At 37.7% G+C, this 20,221-nt stretch overlaps 1 protein-coding gene across 2 annotated transcripts in view; it reads right to left on the bottom strand.

The window, feature by feature from the left end:
- Window positions 1-7,304: 7,304 nt before the first annotated feature.
- The window catches only part of lmx1a (LIM homeobox transcription factor 1, alpha), a 30,785-nt gene continuing 17,868 nt past the window's right edge, over window positions 7,305-20,221 (bottom strand). For both annotated transcript variants that reach the window (XM_057840565.1, XM_057840566.1), the window contains 6 exons: window positions 15,967-16,187; window positions 15,697-15,875; window positions 12,062-12,139; window positions 11,740-11,824; window positions 11,423-11,599; window positions 7,305-7,456 (listed from right to left, as the gene is read on the bottom strand). In XM_057840565.1, the coding sequence (XP_057696548.1) occupies window positions 7,335-7,456; window positions 11,423-11,599; window positions 11,740-11,824; window positions 12,062-12,139; window positions 15,697-15,875; window positions 15,967-16,187 (862 nt within the window). In that variant the 3' untranslated portion in view covers window positions 7,305-7,334. The remainder of the gene's footprint in view (window positions 7,457-11,422; window positions 11,600-11,739; window positions 11,825-12,061; window positions 12,140-15,696; window positions 15,876-15,966; window positions 16,188-20,221) is intronic.

Below are 20,221 nucleotides of genomic sequence, written 5' to 3'. Positions count from 1 at the left end.
TCAAGCTGAGTCATTGAGTCACCAAGTAGCACTGGTGCCTAATGTGCTCCGATACAGCAGGTATCATACATTTATTTTGAACACTGCAAAAAGCCAAAATCCTATCAGGACTTACAATTTAGACTTAAAGTCTTAAAGACTTTTTTTTTTTTTTTTTTCTTTTCAGAATTTATTTTTCTAGTCACATCTGAGATGCAATTGTTGGCTGTTTTCACCAATGTACATACATCTAAAAAAAGATATAGATTGTCCAAAAATGCTTCAATATTAGGTGGAATGTCTTGTTTTCTCATGTACTAGTATATTTATAATTTTTCTTTACCTAAAAAAAAAAAAAAAATGTTTTATCCGATTACTCAATCAATGAAAATTTCAGTAGAATACTCGGTTACTAAAATATTCATTAGCCGTAGCACCAGGGGTGAAAGTGGGCCAGAACGGTCAGGAACGCAGTTCCGGAATAAGATTCAGGGCCGGAATGCTGTTCTAGTATAAGATTGAGGGCTGGAATGCTGTTCCGGTACACAGAACAGCAACAAAAAAATTAAGTTGTTTTCTGGAACAGCAACAAAAAAAAAAGTTATTTTCTGGAACAGCAAAAAAAAAAAAAAAAAAAGGTTGAATTGATGCGACAAAAAAAGGGCAATGCAACATAAAATGGATCAAATCTTTAAGAGCAATGAAAAAGTTGAGGAGGCTTATTTACCAGATATCAAAAGGACGTGTCCCCCAAACTTCCCCGCTTCCATTGACGCTTATAGAGTGCTACCAATGACGGACATGGACGTCCAAATTTTCCATTCATTTCCAATGGCATTTCCTCTGTTTAACGCCATTGACGCGCATGTTTGTCCATTCTATAGATGCCATTGTACTTGGATGCCATTGATGGCTATGAACGTCCCAATTTTGTCCCCAAATCAACAGGAAATAACCAGATATCAATAGGACACGCCCCCCAAATGTTCCCAAATGACTCTATGACCAGGCGACGCCCCCTAAATGTTCCCAAATGACCTGATATGATCCGGCCACGCCCCCTAAATGTTCCCAAATGACCTGATATGGTTAGGCCACGCCCCCAAATGCTCCCAAATGACCTGATTATAGGCCACGCCTCCCAAATGTTCCCAAATGACCTGATATCATTATCCCAGACCCCATAAATGTCCCCAAATAGACAGGAAGTGACCTGATATTGTCCCCAAATTGTCCCCAAACTAACCTAGGCTGGGGCTAAGATCTGTATCTTCACATGGCAAAGACCAGAAGTAATTTCATCTGAAATTGCAGTTTCTAGTTTTGTTTTTTTTTTAAACCTGTCCTGTTCAGCTGTTTGACACAGAGAATGGAAGTCTAAGTGCCCGGATTCTGAACAGTTTTAATGTTTCACATGGAGAGTCTGACATACTCCCATTGTGATCATTCAAAATACCTTTTTATTATGACAAAGCAGCGAACAGGAAGGGATTATGGGGGGACAGAAGAAAAGAAATACAAGAGAAGAAAGAAAAAAAACACATACACAAACAACAAGAAATACATTGAACATCTAAACTAGTTACTAATATGCTGGTGCTATCGTCAGCGAGATGTATTTCCGGTTTACACCATGTTGGGGCCAATTGGCCAGTGAAAGAGGAGAATGGGGGTGGGGGTGTCTATAAGACTATAAGCTAAGTGATTGAAAGGGGTAGAGTGTACACAAATCAGTTCTGTGATCTAGAACCCAGTAATCGTGTGAATCTCTTATGAGTGTAAGCCCGTTGGCGACCAACCCTACGCCGCCGCACCGGAACCCCCAACCCGAGCATGCCCTACCACATCCAGCAGCAGTTTCTAGTTTTATTTGCTCTGATGGGGAGGTTCAGAACATCTTAGCTGTCAATGTGAACTTTGGACTTATACAGTATTTGTTCATTTATGTTAGGATACTTATCAATTTCCTTATGATTTAAAAAAGTAAATGTTTGCACAATATTCAAAATACTAGTATATTTCATTTCACTCTGCATGATATAAGTCATTTGTACTTATTTTTCTGAATAACTTCAATTTTAATATGCGTCCTCTTAAGTAGTTAAAACTGAGATTTGCCATTTAGTATGTGAGGAAATTAGGGAAAATTAAAAACTAGGAGATGGAGGTTGGGATTATTGCTGTTTTTGTTACATTTTATTTTGCAAATCATTGAAAAAATACAATTTTGAATGAAAATCAGTTTTTGTATGTGTTATAGAAATAACTGTGCTAAAACAGTTTTCTTCGCATTTCAGTAGTTTAAGAAGTTTGACACCAAAACAAAACAAAAAATAATAATAATAAAGGAAAAAAATAAATAAAATTTCTGGCTCTGTGGCGACCTTCACGTCGGGGAGTTCCGGCAAGAAATTCTAGCCACTTTCACCCCTGCGTAGCCCTAGCCACAAACATAAAAACGACGGGGGAAAAGGTAATACTAGTACTTTTTAAATGCCAGAATTTCACACGAGCAGACTTTCTACACGCACACACGAAGAAAACAATTGACAGAGGGTCACTTTAGGCATCAGTGACTTGTGTCAAGGTACCACTATTCCACCCCCTGCCCCCCACCCCAGGGCGGCCCTTAATTTGCCAGCAGTGATGGTGAGTGCTTTGGTAACAAAACCCACGTCGCTATGATGGTCACAGCAGGCGCCGATAACCTCGTTATTATGCTCATGATAGCAGACAGTTTCCTGTCAGCGGTCTGGTTATTTATTGCTGCGTCCATGCCAAGAAAGCACACACACACACACACACATCTCTTCTGTCTATTAAGCACTATAATTGGCTTCATGCTGTTACGGCGGGAGCACAGATGAATACACTTTGCTGAAGAACCATTTATTCATACAATCAATGGAAACTTAATTTAATTCTCTGGTTACCATTGCATACCTGTCAAGTTGTACGGTTTGGGCGTAATTTGTACAAGTGAGCACTGATTTTTAAATGTGTATGGCATACGTTCAAAATCTTTACGTTTGTCGTGAATTAGTTTTTTTCTCCGTTCGCATTTTATCACCGTTTCGGCAAAGAGACAATGCGTTACTATTCGTTACTACGTTGGTTGAATGACACGAGAAAATCCAGAGACATAGAGAGGAGTGTTTGTTGTGACGCTATAGCAAACGTGATGCTAGGCTAGATGGCTCCAATATTTCCTGACTGTAGCCAACAGCTTACGATCTACGCCTAGATATCACATGTATATAGAATTACATATGAAATGACAGACTCGGCGGCGTTAGTAAACAGCCGCCATTTTAAAGCAGTAGACTTCTCAGAAAGGCTGTTGTAGTGAACCTTCCTAGCGAACCTAAGTAACTTTTTATCTAAAATACTCCTAAATCGGCAAATGATGAAACAGTTTTAAAACTTTCACATGTCAAAAGTAGATGGAAGGGAACTAATGCAAAAACGGGAGCAATTTTAACAACTTTAACGGTTTATTCACAACAATAAATGACTTCTAAACATAGCAAAGATTACTGTTTTTTCTTGTTTTGTTTTTTTTTTTTTAATGAAAGAAAAAACATGAAAAGTAACACCAGTTACTTTGCCAAGTAACTAATTTCTCTTACTTTCAGGGAACTGAGTTACAAACTCAACTACTTTTTGGGAGAAGTAATTTCAAACTGTAATTAATTACTTTTTAAAAGTAAAAATAACAACACTGGTCATAAAGATGAAGTGTGCAGAATGAAAAGTGACGAAAGCGGAGATTTTATTCTACCAATTTGTTCCTGAACACAATTTGCAATTTGATGGCTGCATTTCAGCTCGCAATTCAGTTTGACTTGAAGGTAGTTCGTTTGTGTGTCCAATTATAAATTTAAAAAGTCAATTGATGAAATTAACTTACCGATGCAATCTTTGAGTCAGGGAACATTTCTTTTGCTAATTCTGAGAAATGATCAGCAATAGGCTGTTTTTTTTTTCCATTTAAAAAAAAAAAAAAGAAACGAAATAAAATAAAATGGTAACCTTTGCTATGTTTGGAAGTCATTTAATGTTGTGAATCAACCGTAAAAGTTGTTAAAATTACTCCCGTTTTTGCAGTAGTTCCCTTCTATTTTCGGCGTAGTATTGGAGCCACCTAGCCTAGCATCGCGTTTGCAACAGCGTCACATCTCTTTCCTCCTTCCTACTCCGGCTCTTCTCTCTCCGTGTCTCTGACTTTTCTTGCGTCATTCAACCAACTTAGTAACGCACATTGTCTTGTTGCCGAAACGATGACAAAATTCGAACGGAGAAAAAAAAAAACGTAATGCGCGAACAACGTACATATTTTTAAGTACACATTTAAAAATCATGCTCACTTGTACAAATTTCCCCGAAACTGTGCAACTTGACAGGTATGACATAAGTACAAGCAAGATTAGGCAGGTGCACAAGATATTGACCAATAAAAAAAACAACAGAGCAGCGTGCCTTCAAATGGTTGCTGCACACTCTTGTACAATAGGTGGGGGTATGCACCTGATAGTGGCTTGCAATCTGCCATTAAGTTTTTTTTTTTTAGCTTGTTAAGCTTCTGTCTACAGTGCAGTCAGTTTTATGTTTTCCATTCTGCACGGTTACGTAATATATTTAAAAAATATATATCACATGTCTGCATCAGGAGAAAATACTTTCACTTTTTACTTGTAAATTGTAAAGCAAGTACTTTTGTACTTTTCTTTGAGTAATTTGTCTCTCAGACACTTGTACTTTTACTTAATTTTTTTACCCTGTATCTGTACTTTTACTTCAACCACAACCATTATTTTAGATTTTTTTTCATCTTGATATTATCTTCAATTAATGCATAGTTTCATATTTTCATTTTAATTATTTTTAAACAAGTCTATACATTGTATTATATATCGGATCGGACGCCGATATGGGCAAAAAAATGCGCATCGGTATCGGATCGACCAACACGGAAAAATTCCGATCCAGACTTCCGATCCAGTTTTTGTTTTTTTAAGTCCGGTTCGGGTTTTCCAGTGCACCGATTTACATAATCCATTCCAGTTTTTGCTTTGGTTTCCCTAAAATCCGGTCCGCATTTTACGGCACACCTTCAACACACTACATTTACATTACCGTCTCCCAATTTACCGAGAGACTTTAATCGGTAAAAATGTCAGCTGTGTGGGATCATTTCACCTTAAAGGACAACAAAGACGAAGAGGCAGAGTACAATAAAGTCAAGCGTGGTGGTAACGCTGTAAGAAGTTTTAATACAACCAACCTAAACAAGCATTTAGCGAAATACCACCACAAACAATATAAGAAGTATGTTAAGAAAACCGAAGACAAAAAGAAAGGTCCTACGCAACTAACACTGGCAGAAACTTTTGCTATGTGTGACAAACTGGCACTCGACAGTCCCAAAGCCCAGGGAATAACAAGAGTCATTGCCGAAGAATTCATTCTGGATGACGAGCCATTATCTCTCGTGAGTAAAGACACACCATCCAACACTTAGAACCACGGTACAACATGCCCAGCCGCCATTACATCCTTGAGTGATTCGGCCGTGGGAGATTTGAGAACGATTCACAAACATCCAAATTCCGATTATCGAAATATGTCAAGTACAGTGGAACTAATACACAGCGCGGTCTTCGGGACGCAATGAGAAACGGACCGTATTTCGTCCCGAGAGTGAACATGCTTGTCATAGACCCGGGTAATGCCAAAGCTCAACGCACGGCTTTAGCTCAACTCATGCCGCTGGATAAAAAACACAAGAATACCTGACTGCTGCTGACAGCCGCTACAAACTATGTCAACATCGTTTTACTATAGATAATAGATATCATATGTATATAGAACTAGATGCAAAACGACAGACTCGACGGCGTTAGCAACATTGAAGTATTGAAAACTAGTTGCGTTAGTAAACAGCCGCCATCTAAAATACTCCAAAATCGGAAAAATCATGACTTGAATCTATCTTCAAAACAGTTTTAAAACTTTCACGTCGAAAGTAGACAGAAGGGAAATTTTGGAACTTTAACAGTTGATTCGCAAAATTAAATGAATTGAATGTAGTTTAAAACTGCTGATACAGAATGGGGACTTGAGTATTTTATTTACTGTTTTAAAATGTTAATTTGATACTGAAATAGTCGTTTATTTAAACCTGAGAGGCTTTTTATACAATTTTTGTAAATAATGCACGAAACATTAAAAGCATCGAATAGCTTGGGGGGTTTGTGGGATTTTCCACTGAGAGTGTTTGTGTGTTTTGCTCTTTTAAGACAGTTTACAATATTATTTGCACGTTTTACTGACTGACTATGCCATTTCTATTTGTTATTTATAATGTTTTGTTTTTGTCACTGAATAAACAGCTGTTTCTTGTTACCAACCGTTGTGTGTTATTCAAACTCACCTAATTCAGCTGGCTAGTTGTTATCAAGAGTAGTAAAACCTTTTTCAACATGAGTCTCACAACTAAGTAAGGAGGCTAAATAACTTTAGACTTTAACACATGCTCATATAGGCCGGTTTCGGTATCGGATCGTCGGATCGGAAGTGCAAAACAATATCGGTATCGGATAGGAAGTGCAAAAAACTGGATCGGGACATCCCTAATATTTACATTTTTTTAATATAAGGTATCAATAAAAAATAGGATTATTTAAACTCTTGTTATCGCTCTCAATAATGCTGTGTTGATATATGTATATTTTTTACTTCACCGTATTTAAATGAGAGCCCAAGAAAGGCTCGTGTTTTCATTTGAGGTGGTCCTTGAAAAAAATCCCACAAATTTAGAGAACCCCTCATCTAGTTAAAAAGATAAAGAGTCATCGTGATACTTGAGTTCCAGACAACGGGCCACAAAAGAGGGGCCCCACTACACACTCTGCTGCACACTGTTTTGGCAGAAGCACAGCATGCTGACAGACACTTGGATTGTTTTTGACTATTGACTTGCGCTCTCTGCGCGGCCAGGTCTCGTTTCATAGCGGGAGAGAAACAAGAGACGGGTTCGCGCCGAGGGCAAGGAAGCGAGCGGTCTTCGCATCATCCAAAAAGCCCTCTCCTCAGGACCGCTGCCAGAAATGACTACATTGGACTGTGTTCATGTTTATTTATTGATCATAGTACAATCATTCCAAAATGAGCACACGCTACAAGAATAAATACACATTCAAAGAGCTATGTCTTCGTAATCTCGTCATGTGGCATTCAAGCATTGTGAAGTCGTCTGCAGTATTGAGTAAGTGTCACAGTGTATTTGCGCACCCGTTTGTCGATGTTGCATGATCTTTGTGGAAAATAAAACGTGGACAGGATAAATGTCACCCTCAGGAGGTGAAGTAAGAGTCCTGCATGGAGTAGAGGCAATCGATGGGAGTGAGGAGAGAGGAGGCGTCGCCCAATGATGTGCAGTCCGTGTCCATAGTGTCGCCGTAAAGAGCCTGCAAACCTAAATCAGAAGAAAAAATAAGAAATACAAAATCTAACAAGTGATTTTTAGTGATGTTTTAAGCTTCAAAGTTAATATATACGCATTTCAAATATAAGTCAAATCGAAATTGATCAAAACTCAAAACTTCGATTGAAATGGCGGTGGGAGTCACTTGTGACTCTTGCAAACGTGCTTTTTTGTTGTTGTTGTTGGCCATACTTTAATTGCACATCCACTACAGTAGGTGGCAGTGGCAATCTCATTGTTGCTATGGTGTCAGGCTTTTTTGCACCAAGCAAACGATATGATGAGCATAAACAAGTCCTCAAGAGCCATATTTTTGCACAGGGATGAGGAGAGGCTACAAGAGATGGAGCTAGAGAGACAAAAGAAAGTTACACACTAATAAGAGGAAATGTGACAAAGTGTATTATAACAGAAAAATTAACAGAATATAATTGAAAAGCACGAACCTAAAAGCAATTCAAAATACAAAGTAATTTTGATATTATTAACTATTTTTGTTGGTGAAAGATTTCATACATTTACATTTCGGAATTTGTACATAAGAACTCCATCATGTTGTTACATTTTTGGAGAGACAGCGAGACCAAAAGTGGTATTTGCCATGTGGCAAAATGGATTTTGCCATGTGGCTTTTTTTTTTTTGCCAGGTGGCAAAATGCATTTTGCCACGTGGCATTTTTTGCCATGTGGCAAAATGGATTTTTTGTATGTGGCAAAATGGATTTGGTTTTTGGAAAATTTGGACATGCATAGCCATCAATGGCACAGCCTGACTTAGTTGCCAGTTGAATGTCAATGCGCTGTAATGCTAAGTGTATGGTCAAAAATCACAGCCTCACGTTTTTCTGCCATTTAAAATGAATGGAAAATTTGAACGTACCTAGCCTGACTTGGGAGCCAGTTGAATGTCAATGCGCTGTAATGCTAAGTGTATGTTCAAAATTCACAGCCAAACATGTTTTTCTGCCATTTAATATTAATGGAAAATTTGGACGTGCATACCCGTCAATGGCGTAGTCTGACTTGGGTGTCAGTTGAATTTTAATGCGCTCTAATATAAAGTGTGTGGTAAAAAATCACAGCCACACGTTTTTCTGCCATTTAAAATGAATTGAAAATTTGGACGCGCATTCCCGTCAAAACTGCCATGTACCCCCCAAAAATGCCCCCCCCCCCCAAAAAAAATGCGACAAACCAAAATTCATTTTGCCACATTGCAAAAAAATGCCACATGGCAAAATCCATTTTGCCACATGGCAAAAAAAAAAAAAATGCCACATGGCAAAATCCATTGTGCCACATGGTGAAAAAAAAATGCCACATGGCAAAATAAATTTTGCCACATGGCAAAAAAAATGCCACACAGCAATATCCATTTTCCCAATTAGTAAAATCAATTTTGCCACATGGCAAAAAGAATGCCACATGGGAAAAAAATAGAGTGGCGTTGTCATGGTTTGTTTTGAAAGTGTTTGCATTTAGTTTTGTTGATTTGTGTGGATACACTGCCCTCTAGTGGCAACAGTGAATATGACAACTCATCTAACATGGCTGAATCCAGCTGCTCCCTATTAAAACCAACATAAGGTAAGTTTTTGTTTGAGCTAATATGTATCTTATGCATTCGTTACTTGGTTCAGAAGTATATTTACCAGGTTTTTTTTTTTTTGTAGGATGAGTTTAGTTAGAACAAAACTTATTGCAAGCATAAATACATTTTCCCTTGTTTTACATCCCCTAAAATGTATTCTGCAACACATTAAATGTTTGAAATCTGATTTTTCGAACTAACTAATCGATAATAATAATACATTATTAGTAATCGATTGCTGCAGCCCTAATGCTAACGTTACATGATGCATAAGCAACGAAGTGAGAACACGCCCGGTAGGGTAACGTAACATGGCTTTTAAGTTATTCAGATAACTATAGCATAAAGAACACGCTAACATGTTTACCAAACCATCAGTGTCACTCTAAATCACTAAATCCAATGAAACCGTTTCCTCTTGCGGTTTAGTGTGAAAATAACGTGAAATGATACAGTGGACATAGGAATTCAATTTTCCAGGACCTGGTTTGTAAGTCGAAATGGTCGTATATGAAGCCAGATTTGCCCCAAAATACACATTTTAACAAACAATGAAATTGTGATGCTGTCGTAAATCGTCCTATTTCGAGCATGTCGTCATGTGTCAAGACAAATGACGAATCATATTTTACGTCGGATCTCGAAAGGATCGTACGTCAATTTGATCGTTTGTCGAGGTACCACTGTAATGTGTTGATAATTTTACACACAAGTCGCACCCCCGGCCCAAGTATGAAGAAAAAAAAACTGCGACTTTTAGTACGCAAAATACGGTACTTAATACAACTATGACTTGATCAAGTGAGGGTGTCTAGTTGACCGTATTGGCCCGAATATAAGACGGTGTTTTTTGCATTGAAATAAGACTGAAAAAGAGGGAGTCGTCTTATATTCGCGGTCTAGACATTATACCCATTCACGGCGCTAGATGGCGCCAGATATCATTGAAGCGATGTTCTGTCATTACAGATCTCAGCTACTCTCCCCATTTACGACGCTAGAAGGCGCCAAATATCATTGAAGCGATGTTCTGTCATGACGGATCTCAGCTTCTCTCAAGTTAAACCAGTTTGCAATTTTTTATTGCAGTGTTTTTCCTTATTCAGATGTGTTTCAAGACAACAGTTACAGTTAGACTTCACTTTGATGGTTAATGCAGTTATTGCAATTTTGTTGTTTTATCACAATAGATTGGTTTATTTACATTAAAAAAACCAGAAGCCATTCATTTACGAATGTTATTGCACTTTAGTTTACATATTTAAATGTTCACATGTTAAGATTTGAATGTGGCAAAATAACTTGCTTTTTCTGTCAAATATATTGTTATAAACATTTGTTTCGGATTTACTGTAATTATTTTCTGTATAAAAATTAATTTGGTGTTTAAAAAGTCTTTTTTCAAACTTGAGTCTTGAAAAAGAGGGGGTCGTTTTATAATCATGGTTCATACTTTTATGCCATTGGCGTAATCACCTGCCACTCAAACACACCGGAATTAGCGTTGAAGTTGAATCTTTGTGTCAAAATGATTCAATCGGAAAAAAAGTGCCTTCAAAACTTTTTCCACTTCAAAAAAAAAAAGTGTGTTCAAAACGTTTTCCACTTTGGAAAAAAAAAAAGTTTTTTTGCTTTTTGCTTTTCAAAAAAAGTGACACTTCAATAAAAAATATATTTCAAATAAATATATTTTCAAAAAATATTGATTTTTGCAAATGATTTTTTCTTTGATTAAAAATAGTTTTTTTGATTAAAGCAACTTTTATTGCGATTGAATGATTTAGACACAAATGTCCTACCCCTAATATGGCTCAAACACAAAAAGGATTGCTTCAATCAAAGAAAACTGTTTGAATGAAAAATAAAGTGTTCAAATGCGAATTTCTGAGTCTCAAATATTTTTTCACATTCATACCTTTTTTTCTACGATTGAATTTTTTAAAATTTTTTGATTGAAGTGGTTTTTCTTTTGAAAACATATATTTTTTTGTTTGAAGCAACTTATTTTTTGATTGAATAATAAAGACACCAATGTCCTAGCCAAAATGTGTTCCAAACGCAAAATTACATGACTTCTATCAAAAATGGTGTTTCAATCAAAAAAAAAACTTGACTTTAATCAAAAAAAGTTTCATTCAAAGAAAAATAGTTTTCAAATATATTTTTTTGAGTTTCAAATTTATGTTTGCATTCAAAAAATTTTTTTGATTGAAGTGACGTTTTCTTTGATTGAAAATATATTTTTCGATTGAAGCAACTTTTTATTTGATTGAATAATAAAGACACAAATCTACCTCCATAGTTATCACTATTTATAATAATAACAACGGCAACAATCACAAGTAAAAGCCTGTAGTTATGGTTACCGTAGGGGTGCATGTGATCTCCTGGCATCTGAGGTGGGGTCAGGCCCTGTCTAAAGTGGTCCGGGTCAAAGTCTTGCTGCTCCACTCCAGTGAATCCCATCTGCTGCTGATGCTGGCCATGAGAGTAGGAAGGCCCCATGTGCTCTAGTTGAGTATTAGGTACACCATTGGAGGGCGCTGTAGAGCAAAGGGATCACAAAATGAAGGCTCATTTCTTGAAACACCAATAGAGTGACAGACCATACAAAAATGTCTTCCAATTGTTTTGTGCTGTCACATGCTTTCAATCACACATAATATTGATCACACGGTGATACCTTTGAGATGTGATGGCTGTTCCTGCTGCTCCTGAGTTGGCTGATCTTGTTCCTGCTGCTGTTGTCTCCTAGCCAGTTTTTTCATCTAAAACAAACCGTAAAAAAGGTCAAACTAAGAGTTTGGTTCTTCAAAAGTGAAGTATCAGATGAAGGACATCTTTCAGTGTGCTTGGAGGGAACCGAGGGAAGTGAGTCCACTTTGTGAGGAAATATGAGGTTTCATGTGGAGGCACCGTGTGCTGAGATGTCATCAGTTTCAGATAATTGGGCTGATTTCAGGCATGGTGACGAGAGAGTTTTCCTTAAAGTGTGTGTGTGTTACCTTGGCTCTTTGGTTCTGGAACCAGACCTGCACGACTCGTACGGTAAGGCCGGTGTCTGCTGCCAAGGTCTCCCGTACCTTGGAATAGGAGTCAGGAGATTAAACGACAGGTCAAGGTTATATGACGTGGAGCAATTGTGTTCATAATTCAGTCATTATGACACTAATGGGCAAGAGTTTCAAATGTGCTGTAAGTTATGTGATAATATTAGTTGTTTTTGCAAAGAATCAAGAAGAAAATGCTTTGAGGGTTGTTTTATTGTCTTTCTAGATGTTTTGCAGCACCGTTATAGCATCGAGACATTGATGCTATGTGTTAACATAATGGCGTTTTCCATTAGGTGGTTGATTAGGAAGTGAGTTCACTTATAGTTCAACATAGAGTTCACGTATCAAATTTTACTCATGAATCAAAACCGCAAAAATGCATCCCAAAAACCCATTACAGTGATCCTTCACTATTTCGCGCTTCAATCTTCACGCCCTCGGTCCATCGAAGATTTTTTTCCACTTGAAAAATACAGTATTTTATAGAGCTGTCCCGATCTAGTCACGTAGTCTCACTCTCCTTCCTGCTGCTTTTCGTGGTCACTGGAGTTGCTTGTTAAAGTTAACGATGATTGTGCGTTAAGGTTTGATCTTGCCAGAGAGGCTTGGAACCCGAAACTTCAGGGTGCCACATGTGTCAATCATCGTTTAGCTTGTTAAACACTTGCTGTGGCAACTCATTTTATGTAAGTCAGCAGCGTGAGTGGGTTTGAATGGACTCTGTCAATAAAGCATTGAATAACGACAAGCATTTTTCTACATTATTCTTGTTTAAAAATGATTCGGTAGGACAGTAACATGTTTAAAACTTATCATAATTATTACATTTGAAGTGCTTAAAAACCATTAATGAAAATATATGTACAGTGATCCCTCGCTACTTCAAATTGTGCCCTCAGTCCGTTGCGGATTTTTTTTCAATTAAAAAAAAAAACAAACAAAAAAAACATGAGCTGTCCAGAGCTGATTGCATTGTGTCACTCTCGCTCCCTCCCTCCCTCTCCATGCTCTTTGTTCGTTAGGCAGTGCACGTGCACTGGAGTTACTTATTAAGATAACGAAGATTGACAGATGAGTATGTTTGATCAAGCCAAAGTCACGAACTTCAAAAGCGCCGCATGCGTCAATCATCGTTTAATTTGTTAAACAGTTGCAGTGGCAACTCATTGTGTGTAAGTGAGCAGCTCAATGAGGCATTTAATAAAGCATTTTTCTACTAGTTCATTCTTGTTTAAAAAATAATTTGCTGGGACAGTAACATGTTTGAAACGTATCATAAATATTACATTTGAAGTGCTTAAAAAATCATTAATATATATATATATAATTTTATGATTTTGGGAAAGAAACATGTCTTATATGTAACTCTTTCCAATGCTGAATCTGAATAAACACACTGAACACACACACACACACACTCAAAAAAAATTTATGAAAACCATTAACCGCGAAAACCGAGGGATCACTATACATCAATACATAAATATACTATACTAGACAGTATAAATCATATATTCATCATATCTGTATATATTAGTATTTTTAAATTATACTTTGGGGAAAAAATAGGGAAAATGTGATATATCTCTTTCCAATGCTAAATCTGTATATATCCATTGAACAGACAAAAAAAAAAAATTTTTTTTTTTTTTTTTTTTTGCTACTTAGCGGTTTTTCATTTATCGGCGCCGTGTTCTGGTCCCCATTAACCGCGAAAAACAAGGGATCACTGTTGTCAGATCGCTACTCATATCTCAAGTAATCAATGTATTGTTTTGTATTGTATCATGGTGCCAAGATATTGAAGTGTGTGGAGGAGCTTCATTTGGATAAATGTAGTGCTTTAGGAGGCAATTCTAAAACCCTTCTACAGTGGTACCTCGACATATGATCGCTTTGACACACGATCTTTTCGACATACAGCATAAAATTTGACTCGCCATTTGTTTCTACATCCGACGACATGCTCAAAATACGATACAATACGAATACCTGCAAGACGGACGCACGCCGGATTTTCTTGTCAGAGATCAACATGGGTTCCAAGAATGTTGGTGCAGGTGGTGAAAAAAAGACAAAGGTCACTCTTACCATTGAAATGAAGATGGAAATGATAGAAAAATATGAGCGCTGTGTACGCGTCCATGTCTACGATCTCGACAGTCCTCTTCCGACCTTCGTTTGCCAGTTGTTATAACTTAAGATGACAATTATTATTATTGTAACATGGCCAAAGAAATCGCCAAGTTCGTCACGTTTTCAATCTTTTATTTCATAACTTATGCAACACAACACACTTACTGCCCGCCACAGCTAACACCAACGACGGAATGAAAAGTGAATGTAAAACCTCTACCGCATCTACAGTATCTCACCATCACGTCAGCCACGCGGTGCGTTCATGTACACAACGCAAAACACATCCGCCACATTAGAACCCAATTAGATTATTATAGGTATTATTATTATTAATATTATTATATTATTATTCCAATTTTTATTCATAATTTATTTGTTTTGCTCTGTGTAATTGCTATTTGCAATAGTACCAGCAGTATTCATTAAGGATTTACTGTAGGTTTGCGGGCTGTGGAACGGATAAATGGAATTATTGTGTATTCTTATGGGAAAGTCCTGCTCGACATACGACAATTTTGACTTAAAAACAAGGTCCTGGAACGAAGTATTTAGAGGTACCACTGTACTTGTAAATTTTCACATTTAAGTTTAAAAAAATTTGTGCCTTCGTGCAGCTAAGCGGTACAGAAGATGAATGAATGAATGAACGAACGATTACAAGGTCATGTGAAAATATGTCCATACAGGAACAAGTTTTGTGTGAAATAAAAAAGGCCAGGATAAATCAAACATTTTGAGCAAGTGGAAATGTAAAGCTGAGACAATGTGGTTGCAAAAGTGTTCACACCCTCTCCTAATCCAGAATGCTAATCAATCACTTTAAATAAGACCTATGTTAACTATTTCAATAATCTAGTATTGAAACTAGGGGTGTCAAACTATTAAAATTTTTAATCGAGTTAATTACAGCTCAAAAATTAATTAATCGCAATTAATCGCAATTCAAACCATCTATAAAATATGCCATATTAATCTGTAAATTATTGTTGGAATGAAAAGATAAGACCGAGATGGATATATACATTCAACATACGGTACATAAGTACTGTATTTCTTTATTATAACAATAAATCAACAAGATGGCATTACCATTATTAACATTCTGTTAAAGCAATCTACGGATAGAAAGACTTGTAGGTCTTAAAAGATAAATAAAAATAATAAAAATAAACTAGTAGCCCGCCATTGTTGATGCCAATAATTACTTACACAATGCTCATGGATGCTAAAGCCTATAAAATCAGTCTGCCGCCAGCAGAGGGTGGCAAAACTCCGAAAAACACAACATGTACACCTTTCACTTTGCTGTCCTTTTAATAAGTTTGAGCGGGGCATTTGTGCGTTAATTGCGTCAAATATTTTAACGGGATTAATTTAAAAATTAATTACCGCTCGTTAATGCGTTAATTTTGACAGCCCTAATTGAAACCATTGAGTAAAGAATTTACCTTTCGGCACGGCTTGGATGAAACCTCAAAGGAGGCTTTGAAGATGCGTCTTTGTTGGGTGGTCAAAATAGTACGAGGTCTTTTGGGACGTTTACTCTCCTGTTCATCATATTTCGTTGGTCTACGCGTAAGTCTCTCCTTCATTTCCTCATCATCTTCATCAACATCCTCACTTTTTCCTAAACAAACATTAATTCAGACAAAAAAACAGACCATCAAAGCCCTGAGTTATGTTCAACCCTTGACGCTTGATAGTGATCGAGTGTGTACCTGTGTCGGATGAAGTCGGGCTACACGTACGACGGTGGTAGTCCTCCCTGGTGCACATAAGCCGACCCTCCCTGAGCACGCAGCGATCTCCGGTCCTCAGAGGGGTGCCGCACACGCTGCAAGTGAAGCAACGCAGGTGAAAAATGGCAGGCCCAGCACGTAGAACCAGCTCCGTAGGAGAGATGGTCTCGGAGCAGCCCCCACAGCGCACTGGAAACAGCCTGATAGAAGGGAGGAAAACACAAAAAAGGCAGGGAGAGACCACAAATAAAAGAAATGTCACATATCAATAATGTTTATGAAGTGCTATATTGAAATAGGAATTTCAGTCATTCCGTGGCAATGCTTGTTTAATCCTTTCTCACTGAAATGAATGAAAATGTGAAAACAATTTAAATTCAACTAGATATTATGCAGTTCTTTGTGGTGTGCCTGCCTTCACTCATGGATGCACTGTTCATTGCGATGTCTCAGCTCATAACGGCACAAATATACCTGTAGCACAAGTCATTCTTTGCAGAGGATATAGAGGATGTGAGCCACTTCATTGAAATCCGACCCTTGGGTCAAAAATTAAATAAGACGGCCCTGATTATAAGATGACCCCCTCTTTTTCAAGACTCAAGTTTGAAAAAAAGTACTTTTTGAACACCAAATGAATTTTTATACTGAAAATTTTCAGTACATCTGAAACAAATGATTATAACAATATATTTGAGAGAAAAAGCATGTTATTTTGCCTCATTCAAATCTTAATATCTGAACATTTAAATATGTAAACTAAAGTGTAAAGTGTGTGAAATGTAAATAAACCAATCTATTATCATAAAACAACAAAATTGTAGTAACTGCAATAACCATCAAAGTGAGGTCTAACTGTAACTGTAGTCTTGAAACAAATCTAAATAAGGAAATACATTACAATAAAATAATTCAAACTGGTTAAACTTGAGAGTAGCTGAGATCTGTCATGACAGAACATTACTCCTCAAGTTCAGCATTCGCTTCAATGATATCTGGCGCCATCTAGCGTCGTGAATGGGTATAATGTCTAGACCGCGAATATAAGACGACCCCCACATTTTCAGTCTTATTTCAACGCAAAAAACACCGTCTTATATTCGGGCCAATACAGTATTGTAAATTGGTGCCACCACCCTGCTGCCAGCGCTATTGCATTGCATTGGCACCTCAACATACGATCTTTCGACATCCGACGTAAAATTTGCCTCGTCAACTGTCCTGACAAATGATGACATGCTTGAAATATGACGATTTACATGTTACAGCACAGCGGAGTTTCTTGTGAGCAGTGTTGGGCATGTTACTTTGAAAAACTAATTATAGTTACTCACTACTTCTTCCAAAAAGTAACTGAGTTAGTAACTGAATTACTCTATAGTAAAAGTAACTAGTTAGCAGGGAAAGTAAGTGTTTCCATTACTTTAAAAAGAAGTTGTTGTATGTCGAAGAACTTGAAATTTTCTGAGCAGTATTCGAATCAGTTGAATAGAGAAAAACAGACAGGTAGTTGTGTTATAGAACCTTGTAATATTTATTGCACCTCACCAGCAACAGATTTATCCTACACTTGAAGTGCAACAAAAATAAACAGATTTGAATTGCTTACCACAGATGTCGACAAAAGCTTTGCCCCGGGACATAAATGACACTTTACATTAGAGATGTCCCAATCCGATATTTGGATCGGATCGGACGCCGATATGGGCAAAAAATGCACATCGGTATCGGATCGGCCGACACGTAAAAATTCCGATCCAGTTTTTTTGAAAATCCGGTCCGGGTTTTCCAGCGCACCGATATACATAATCCCTTCCAGTTTTTGCTTCGGTTTCCCTAAAATCTGGTCCGCATTTTATGGCACTCCTTCAACACACTACATTACCGTCTCCCAATTTACCGAGAGACTTTATCGGTAAAAATGTCAGCTGTGTGGGATCATTTCACCTTAAAGGACGACAAAGACGAAGAGGCAGAGTGCAACATATGCCACAATAAAGTCAAGCGTGGTGGTAAAGCAGTAAGAAACTTTAATACAACCAACCTAATCAAGCATTTAGCGACATACCACCACAAACAATACAAGGAGTATATTAAGGAAATCGAAGACAAAAAGAAGGGTCCTACGCAACTAACACTGGCAGAAACTTTTGCTATGCGTGACAAACTGGCACTCGACAGTCCCAAAGCCCAGGGAATAACAAGAGTCATTGCCGAAGAATTCATTCTGGATGACGAGCCATTATCTCTCGTGAGTAAAGACACACCATTTTTATCCCATTTATCCCACTCGGATGGTACCAGTTCCGACCTCAAAGCGTTCCATGCAAATGTAAACAACAAAGATGGCTGATCGCGACGAGGTGTGTTTTATTTTGGCCATCCAAAGACATTTTGACCTCCAGCGAACCTGCCTTCCTATAAGCGATCAAATAGTAGAGGAAAAACGACGGCTGCATTATTGCCCACACTGTAAACTGCCTTTTTTAGTTACATCCTTTGCTGATCGTCAATATAAAAACATAGCGCAACAAAGATAATTCACTGTATGAGAAAAAATACATGGCGTCTCAAATAAACTTGATTTACTTCATTATTGTGTTATCATTCAATACGTTTTCTTGAGCGCCATTTTGTCCAGTGACGTCAGATTGAAACAACTTGGAAGTCGGGGTAGTTATTTTTTCTCCGACTTCGCGACTTGGACCCCCCAGTTCGAGTGGTGTTCCAATGATAATTTCCTAGTCGGAGGTCGGAAAAGTCCAACGTCCCACTTTTCTGGAACGCAGCAATCAGCATTAGAACCACGGTACAACATGCCCAGACGTCATTACATCCTTCAGCGATTCGGCCGTGGAAGATTCGAGAACAATTCACAAACATCCAAATTCCGGTTATTGAAATATGTCAAGTAAAGCGGAACTAATACACAGCGCGGTCTTCGGGACGCAATGAGAAACGGACGGCACTGCGTCCCGAGAGTAAACATCATGCTTGTCTAATAGATATCATATGTATAAAGAACCAGATGCTACACGACAGACTCGACTGCATTAGCAACATTGAAGTATTGAAAACCAGGTGCGTTAGTAAACAGCCGCCATCTTAAAGCAGAAGACTTCCCTAGTAGGGCGTTGTGAACCTTCCAAGCAACCCTAATAAACTTTTTATCTAAAATACTCCTAAATCAGCAAAATCTTGACTTGAGTCAATCTTCAAAACAGTTTTAAAACTTTCACATGTCGAAAGTAGACAGAAGGGAAATTATGGAATAACGGGAGCAATTTTAACAACTTTAACAGTTGATTCGTAAAATTAAATTAATTGAATGTAGTTTAAAGCTGCTGATACAGAATGGGGACTTGAGTATTTTATTTACTGTTTTAAAATGTTAACTTGATACTAAAATAGTCATTTATTTAAACCTGAGAGGCTTTTTATACAATTATTGTAACTAATGCACGAAACATTAAAATCATCTAATAGCTTGGGGGGTTTGTGGGATTTTCCACTGACAGTTTACAATATTATTTGCACGTTTCACTGACTGACTATGCCATTTCTGTTTGTTATTTATAATGTTTAGTGTTTGTCACTGAATAAACAGGTCAGTTTCTTGTTACCAACCATTGTGTGTTATTCAAACTCACCTAATTCAGCTGGCTAGTTGTTATCAAGAATACTAAAACCATTTTCAACATGAGTCTGACAACTAAGTAAGGAGGCTAAATAACTTTAAACTTTAATACATGCTCAGATAGGCCGGTATCGGTATCGGCCAGTATCGGATCGGAAGTGCAAAACAATGTCGGTATCGGATCGGAAGTGCAAAAACCTGGATCGGGACATCCCTACTTTACATGCACGTTCTTTCCTTTAATTTCGACCACGGGACATAAATTACACTTTACATGGACGTTCTTTCCTTTAATTTCAACCAACTTGAAATAGTGTTTATATCTCCACCTCGTAAAGGACAAATTTTCCTCTGAATGCTCTGCCATCATATCCCTCTGCATCTGTTTTGCGTGTGTGTGTTTGCGCAACGCGCTGTTCCGGTTTGTGTATGAAAACACCGGTTCTGAAGTACGTGCGCTATTAGGCTCGAGCGTTTACGTCACAGAATGGGGGATCACGTGAGATCTGACAACAACGCAGCCATATCGGAAGCAGGTCTGGCTCGCGGGACATTAAAATTTAACTTGCCAGGTCGATAAAGAGACAAACTCGTTAC

The sequence above is a fragment of the Corythoichthys intestinalis genome, chromosome 7 (genome assembly GCF_030265065.1).
Source record: "Corythoichthys intestinalis isolate RoL2023-P3 chromosome 7, ASM3026506v1, whole genome shotgun sequence".
Lineage (NCBI taxonomy): Eukaryota > Metazoa > Chordata > Actinopteri > Syngnathiformes > Syngnathidae > Corythoichthys > Corythoichthys intestinalis.
Note: the sequence above shows the minus strand (reverse complement) of the source record. Positions and strands in the feature narration are given on the sequence as shown.